Below are 8,693 nucleotides of genomic sequence, written 5' to 3' on the forward strand. Positions count from 1 at the left end.
AAAAATGCATGATTGAGTTGTATAATTATATGATAAATACAATTTAATGTTGTGATTACTACATATTTTATTTTTTCATTTATTTAGCATCACTACCTACAGACTTGGAAAAAGAAAGAAAGAGAAACACCACTGAGACAAGAAGCATTGCCTTTATTTACAATTTGTTAGAGGTGTTTCATAGAAAAATAGAGGAAAAAGAAAAATTTAAAAAGTGGATGCAAAATCAAGTTTGGTAGACAAGTAATACAATGCCTTTGAAACCAAACAGGGCTGCACAAATAAAACGAGCAGGATGGTCATACAATATTTGTTAACAACATACATCGCTGTACCTCTACAGATGTGTCAGGCCCTGCCTGAACAGATATTCCAAAAGTGCACACTTTTACATTATAGATACTGTATCTAGGTTGTGTATCATTTCCTCAAGATACATACTCAAGATCTCTGCATGGCTGTTAAATCTGTAGTAAGCCTGGTTTATAATGATTGTTAATTTGACTTTTTCCCCTAGTGTCACTATTCCTACCAAAATGTTTAACAATACACAATATTTGAGACACAACATCATCGTGAATTGTAACAGTGAAAAATATGCTTACATTCATATACATACATTTTTACTCATCAGTCAATGTCTCACAGCCACCTGTTCCATGTTACCCGTACAGTATATGATAGCAATAATTACTTAAGACAACCTGTTACGCTCTAATCTACTTAGTAAAATACTGAATTGAATACATAAATTGCCGTTGTTTTATAAAACAATAGGCAAAAGTCATGAAATTAATACTACACTTTAATTTGCATGGAAAATACATCTAAAATATGACAGCATACATATGTGTATTTATATATATGTACAGAAAGTGCAAGGAGGCACTTTAATGAGAACATTTTAAGATTCTGGTGTAAAAGAGGAATGCTGATCATATTGCTATTACAGACGACCAAATAAATGGTGCAGATGTAATGATAGATCTCAATTCTGTCATCTCTTTTCCGTTACATACTAACAACCTGAGCACCAAATAACTTGAGGGCCTCTCTTATCAGCGTGAATATAGAATCCATTCAACTGGACTTAATATCTGAGTATCCTAGAAGGCTCCTCAGAGAATCAAATACTATTAGTGGTCTAAGATCCAAGAAAACGGGATTGCATTTAATATTAATGTCATAAAGTCTTCTGTCTGCAGTTTGCAGTTGATATCTTCAAGGCAAGATTGTAACTTAGCAAATAAACACATAAATAAATTGACAACAAAGCACACAGATACATACAAAACCTACACACATGCAAGTCCCTTCACTCAAACATAAACACGCATGGAGACTTATTAACGTTTGAATGCAAACTATTCAGTCCACTACGCAGGATAGTAACAATCCCATCAGTCCTTGCAGATAACGTCAATCGACTCAATGTCATACTTCATGTCTGATCGCTCTGTAATTGCTGACGTGGCATTTACGTCGGGCAGCATCTAAAAATAAGTGGCAGCATTTGGAGGCAAACCACTATTTCAGAACCTCTAAGTACACTGGTAAGCTCTTATAAGAGGCTGATCTGGAGTACCGCCACCAAGGATTAATCCACCTAAGCCAAGCCAGTCAAAGGTATCTTCAGCAAACAAGCTGCCCTTCTCTCCTCCTGCCACTAGTAGTGCTCTAGGGTGAATCTGGGGTTGGACAAAGCACTGCGATCCTTCTATGCGGTAGCCTTAAGGCAACAGGTTTCAGACTGATCCTCAAAGCCAAGGCCTATAATTCTAACTATTGTAATACTTGAGTGTAAATAATATGCAGCCTGACTGAACCACCCGCTACTTTCGAGCTACGTTCTCTTCACTTTGTGTATCAAATGTACTGAGATTGTCATACAAAAGTCATTGCTTGTGCATATGAAACGTTCTGTGGAAACTTCTGACTGTTTTTATGTACAAAATTAGCATTTGGTTTTCACCAGAAAGGATAAGCTTGCGGGACTCAGGATAAGGCGGAGCTGGATCTGTGTGCTGTGTTACTCGCGTATCCATGGTTCCTCCTCAACAAGTGAGAACTCCGCAGGGGAGCCATTTGAGGCCAAGGTTACCTGAAAGCAATTATCAGGGACAACTAACTGTTTGACCAAGGCACAGTCAAAATGCAATTAACCGCTGCTAACTAAACTGTTTATGGTTTGGAGCAGAGAATCCAGGTAGTTTGATATTTTAACAGCACAATTTATATCCAAATTCACAGAAATGTACCCACCACAAGACAGATAATAATTAGCTGCAGCGGGATTCCTTACAGAATGCTGAAAGACTGAATACAGATAGAGAAAATCATATGAATTGTTATATTTTGTAAATACAAACTTTGTACATTTTTTTTTTTTTTTTTTACTAATTACAGTGAATCTCTGCCCAAAGCTAATCTTCTAAAGGGTTTGTGGAAAAGTGCCATGCGTGCTACCACATAGACCTATGCATTTGTGAAACACAGGGTCAAAAAGAGGCATAAAATTTACAAAAAAAAGAAAGTAAACAACTGCAGTTCTCTTACTGATGGAAAACAAACACTTTTCTGTTAAACTTAAAAACATTGAGGTTAAAATAAATGAAATAGCAGCCTTTGTTGTCTCAAAATGTAGATGGCAAAAATGAGGTGTGCCTAAGTGCACTACATTGTTTCACTTCCATTTTTTAGTTGACAGCAGCCAAAGGCATCTTGGCATTAGTACAAACATTTGAAAGATTTACTGTGCACATGTGTATAATTGCCAAATTGACGATGTCTCCAAATACTGATATACAAAGTACAAAAACTGCTATTTCACCAAATACCAGAACAAATAAATAAACCATATTTATTTATTCCTTCATTTAGTTTAATTTCTTATGCATTCACATCAGGAATGACCAAAAAATACAAAAAGTGTAAAAAAAATAAAATAATTCACAATGGTACATACAATGTCGGGGAAAGAAATAAAAGCATCTACATACAGGTTTCTATGTCTGTGAAAGTAAAATGTACCTTGCAGTCATCTTTTTGGACCGGCTGACAGGAGTTGTGAGATGCATATACACCGTGGTTAGTGTTATTCTCAAAAAAGGATTGTGTCTTGGCCATCTCAAAGTCATCTGGCCTTATCTGCTGCGCATCAAACATGTCAAGCTCATCTTTGGAGAGGTGGTACACGATGCCAGCCCCATACGAGTCACCGACGACATTGACTGATGTTCGGAAACGGTCCCTGTTTGATAAAGCAGAAAGAAACAAAGAAAGGTGCCACATCTCTCAAGGCTAAACAACATTAAATACCTTTAAATAAGGGCTTGTTCTAACATGCAAAGTAAATGGCTAGGCATGCCATGAGATTTGCTTTAACAACTAATTTTTAAATTGGAGATCATTTTACATATCATATCTCAATCATACAGTATAATGTATTCCTATTGATTGAATCCTTGACTGACAAGTATTTCATGAGAATGTTTGTACCACTAAAAGAGCAGAGAGAGATTGGTTTAACTTACAGTAGCCAGTCGACTGCTACCAGTAAACTGATGTCTTGAGTCGGTAGTCCCACAGCTGTCAAGATCAGAAGCATCGTCACCAGACCAGCACTGGGAATACTGGCAGCTCCTACACTAGCGAGAGTCGCTGTGAGGCTACAAACAAAATGTAATTATTTGATTTGATAAGATTAGCTGCAAACTTGAAGAATAATACATCACATGACTCACAGTCTCACTTTGAAAATGGTGTAATGTGATTTTATCAATATTTTGTTTAAACAATAGTAGTTCTGCTGATTAAATGAATAGTTTTGCTAAAAATATCTAATTTGTCATTATTTATTTACCCTAATCTCAGTCCAAAACCATATGCTGTGATTTGGTTTTCTGTTGAACTGAGAATGAGAACTTTCAGAGAGTATCAACACTTCATAGTAACCAGATCTATCAAGTCTTCTGAAACAATATGACAGTTTTATATGACAAACAATTTTATTTAAAAATGTAACTCTTTGTTTACTGATATTCATTCATGCTAATCAGTTGTTAGCAGTTATCGGTTGAAAATGAGGAAACAATTACTGAATTTTCATTTTTGGGTAAACTATTCCTTTAATTTTATATTGCTACCAGGCAACCACATTCAGTGAATCAGCAGGTACATGCCATCAGAATAACGTTTTTGTTAAGTATATATTCATTTCTGTGTACAGACATTGGTCTTACCTGACTGTCGCAATCTGACCAGGATCAAGTTCTATTCCGTTCATCTGGGCAATAAAGATGGCCGCTACGGCCTCATAAAGCGCTGTACCGTCCATGTTGATCGTTGCTCCAACAGGTAACACAAATCGAGTCACTCTCTTGTCAATGCCCAGATTTTCCTCCAGACAGCGGAAAGTAACAGGTAATGTCCCAGCACTACAAAAGACACATATCGAGATTTCAGAACCCATTCTTGTCATTATTCATAACTCAACTTCCAAACAGGCCAAATTAAATCATTGCCTTTTCTTTGTTTAACTCAATATGTGCCCTAATTGTCAAAGGTTTACAAAAATCAAGGTACAATTATTGCCGTTTTTTTACCTCGAAGCTGTTCCTAAAGCGGTGACCCAGGCCTGGAAAACTCCCATGAAGAATGTGAATGGGTTTTTCCGAACAATAACAAAATATATTAAGGGAAGGAAAATGGCTCCGTGAATAATAAGTCCAATGATAACAGTGACCATGTACATTCCCAGCTGCCTGGCCACCACTTCCAAATCATTAATTGAAATGATCTTTCCACAGATGAGACATGCAATACCAACGGGGGAATACCTGTTACAGGACAGAGACATGCAGAAAAGTCAACTAACAGGTTAATCAGACAGTTCAGTACAGTTAAAGTCACCATCATTGCACTACAGTTCAAAAGTCTGGGTTCAGTAAGAGTCAATAATAATAATACTTTTATTCACCAAGGACACATTCAATTAAACAGCCCAACTAAACAAAAGTGACAGTACATTTATAAAGTTAGAAATTATTCATATTTATAGTTGTTTTGAACTTATGTATCACGGTTGCCACAAAAATATTAAGAATAACATTTTTTAACTTATTAAGAATTATAAGCACCAAATCAGCATATTTGAATGATTTCTGAAGGATCATGTGACACTGAAGACTGGAGTAATGGCTGCTGAAAATTCAGCTTTGTCATCACAGGTCTAAAATAAAAAAAATGTATCAATTACTTTAAATTGCAACAACATTTTATAATATTCTTATTTTTACTGTATTTTTGATCAACTAAATGTAACCTTGGTGAGCATTCTTTTGAAAAACATCTTCTTACTGACCCCAAACCTTACCCCAGATATAAAGTTAACAAATCATTTAACAAACAGATTACTAAAGCTGGAAATGTAAATCATGAAAATTTTACTCTAGTCATTAAACAATCAATCATGAAAGCTGACCACATGATCATGCCGACAAGCTTCATAACAATCTCGTTGAGAACATTGAAGAACTCAAGCATCAGCTTGGCCCTTTCTCCCATCTTTCCCATGCAAATCCCGAACGCCACAAAGAACCCAATGAGACCTACAGAGGAACACATTGCCACCATGTTAATTTTCAGAACATAAATGACAGCTTCATGCATATACTATGTGATCAAAACCATTTATTACCTAAAACATTCATGCCACTCTTAAACTGAAGAGACTTCTTGATTACATATTTTGCTGCTCCCTTGGTAGCATTTCGTCCAAACCGAGTTGGATTTGGAGGAGGAGCTACTTCTACCTTGTTAGTAACAGTCTGGATCTACATAAAGAGATATAAAAACTGTTAATGAAATACGAATGAAAGACTATTCAAAATTAACAGATGAAAGATCAACAGAAATTAAGTTATGGTTGAGATTAAATGGATGAAATTATCTGAAATCAAAAGTACATTGGATGTACACACCTGCTGAAAACAAGCCTGAACAAGATTTTCTGGAAACAGATTTCTGATGAGATCAAAGAAGGCATCTAAACTAGACACTTCATCGTTCTTTTTGCCCTCGCCCAGGTTTGCCTTCAGTTTGGGGTTACCAGGGTGGATGAGGAGCACCAAGATCACCCCCAATACAGCTGCGATGATGGTGGTAGACATGTAATACACCATGGCCCTTGTGCCCAGACGGCCACTGGACTTGGCATCCAACCCTGCTAATCCTAAAAAAGAAAGAACAGAATGGCATTTAATCTACATTAAATATCATTGCATTTTCTCAAGGCAGAATTACTCTGTCTTTTTCAAACTGTAACACTGTGCACTGAAAGTTACACACAAAAGTTATTTCTCAGGGTTAAGTTTCATAATTATTGCTGTGATTACTGAATGAGTAATGAATTTGGAACGTTTTGAATTTCTAATTGCATTTCTTTTTTGGTAACACGTTTAGACTTGTTCTGCTGATGAGCTGCTGAAACTGATCCACCCTAAATTTGAAAGACATGCTTTTTTTTATCTTATACCGGATTACAAAGAAAAGGTTGAAAGGAAAAACAATGGCTTAATCATTACACAATTATTATTTCTGTAGTTATCCCACTGTGTTATCCCACAGCTATAACACTGTGGTTATAACTTTGACTCACTGAGGTCATTGTAGATATTACTTCTGCAGCTGATTTTTATATTGTTTGGTATTATTGTTTTGTGTTGATAGCATTGTTTTGGAGGTGTTTAGCAAAGCATATAACATTACCTGTGATCAAACTTGAGATAATCAGAGGCAAAATCACCATTTTTAACATCCTCATTAGTATGTCACCCGGGAAGGCAATGACCATAATAACATCAGCGGGGAGTGGTGATGCATAACGCAGTAGAATACCAGCTACTGAACCAGTGATCACACCTGGAACAGAGACAGAGAATCACAGTGAACATCAGGGTACAGAAATGGGACATTTCACTGAGAAATAATACTGAACCTTTTGTGAAGTATAACAATCACAGAACAGAATATGCTTATAAAAGTACCAGTGTGAAGGAGATATAAAATATTATTATCTAAAATAATCCACTCAGCATTTGAGTGTACCCTGATACATAAATTTGTACACTTTTAATAGCTTATATATATTAGTGCTGTCAAATGATTAATATATATATATATATATATATATATATATATATATATATAATTATTTAATTTTCAAGTGTCATGTTTGTGATTTTTTTTTCATGTAAGCTATTGCTTCTGACCTTTAAATCAAAACATACTCATGATTATGACATCAATTACTGCTTTATTTAATCAGAAACACAGTCAAGTTATTTGTGTATTTTACTTTCATTTTATACTTTCATTAAGTAGGCCAACAGCGCCCCATACGGAATTAAAACCCCTTATTAGCGGGCCTTAGGAGCCGGGGGAGGCTGCCGCTGCACGTGCTGTTACTATTTACTCTATCACACACCGAATGCATTGTGTACATGCTTTCACAGATTAAATGCAGCGATCTAAATCAGTGAATCAGTGATCGCTAGCACACCCTGAAAACATGTGAGTTAATGTATTCCTCTTATCGGCAAGACATATCGGCATAATTCTTCATATCGGGCCGATCGATAAATATTCACATTTAAAGCCATTATCAGCCAATTCCAATATCGTTCCGATACTATCGTGCATCCCTAATATTTTACATTTACATTTAGTCATTTAGCAGACGCTTTTATCCAAAGCGACTTACAATTGGGGAATACATAGAGCGATACATTTAATTAACATACATTTAATTCTTTATTCTCAAGAAAATGTATCTTGTTTTAATGATTACTTATGTCTACTTATTTCTTATGCAAGAATATGCATGGAGAGATTGATACAGTACATTTATTATTTTTTTGCTGTGTGTTGATTCAAATCTGTTGTCTGATGCATTAAACATATTGTCTGATGAATATCACTGAGTATGGTGCAATGCAAAAAATATTAGCAGACCAATAGTGTTTTAACCTACTTAGTGCTTTAATGAAATAACTTAGTCTAATAAATGGACGGCTGTAAAACACCTCCTTAGGCATAAATACTTGCTGTTGAAGGATGGCTTCACTGTGTTGCAATGCCGTGTAAAAGCCTTCAGGTAATTATAATTATCACATACATGACTATTTATGTACAACAGTAACAATTGTTCTTTCATAAGCAAACTGACACATGGAAGCTACATTCACCTATACAAACTAAAGCAAAACACAAAGAAACAAAAATGCTGAAGTAACTTGCCAAGAATTGTGAGCGTAAGTAACAGATTCTTCATGATTTTGTCACAAAAGCCTCCACACATGGACTCTTCAAGTGGTGGAGGAGGGTCCAGATGACTCTCATGCATTCTGATCTCCACTTGCTTCTGCATATTGTTGGCACTGGTGGATAGAAGATGTGGAGCACACAGTAAAGTACGTCAATATAAATGATCTAATCAAGGAACACTAGCAGTACTAGTTATGCTTGTCATTTCACATCCTTCCAAAAATTACCACTTTATGAAAAATTAATTCATGCCATAAATGCAAATCGTTGTTGGTGTCAAGATTGTGACCAAGATATGTTTGTGCATGAACATGAACGTTTTTATCTGCATGTTTAGCACAGATGCAATCACAGTCTGTGAACCACAG

The 8,693-nt window shown here is 35.8% G+C and overlaps 1 protein-coding gene across 1 annotated transcript; it reads right to left on the minus strand.

Moving 5' to 3' along the window:
- Positions 1–178: 178 nt before the first annotated feature.
- On the minus strand, positions 179–8,446 carry slc1a2a (solute carrier family 1 member 2a). Its single transcript, XM_058782033.1, has 10 exons — positions 8,299–8,446; positions 6,769–6,921; positions 5,982–6,232; positions 5,699–5,834; positions 5,483–5,609; positions 4,605–4,838; positions 4,242–4,436; positions 3,534–3,668; positions 3,031–3,250; positions 179–2,101 (listed from the first exon to the last, which is right to left on the minus strand). The coding sequence occupies exons 1-10, from the start codon at positions 8,426–8,428 to the stop codon at positions 2,030–2,032; spliced, it is 1,653 nt and encodes a 550-aa protein (XP_058638016.1). The 5' UTR covers positions 8,429–8,446; the 3' UTR covers positions 179–2,029.
- Positions 8,447–8,693: the final 247 nt, after the last annotated feature.

Source organism: Onychostoma macrolepis, chromosome 07, assembly GCF_012432095.1.
Source record: "Onychostoma macrolepis isolate SWU-2019 chromosome 07, ASM1243209v1, whole genome shotgun sequence".
Classification (NCBI taxonomy): domain Eukaryota; kingdom Metazoa; phylum Chordata; class Actinopteri; order Cypriniformes; family Cyprinidae; genus Onychostoma; species Onychostoma macrolepis.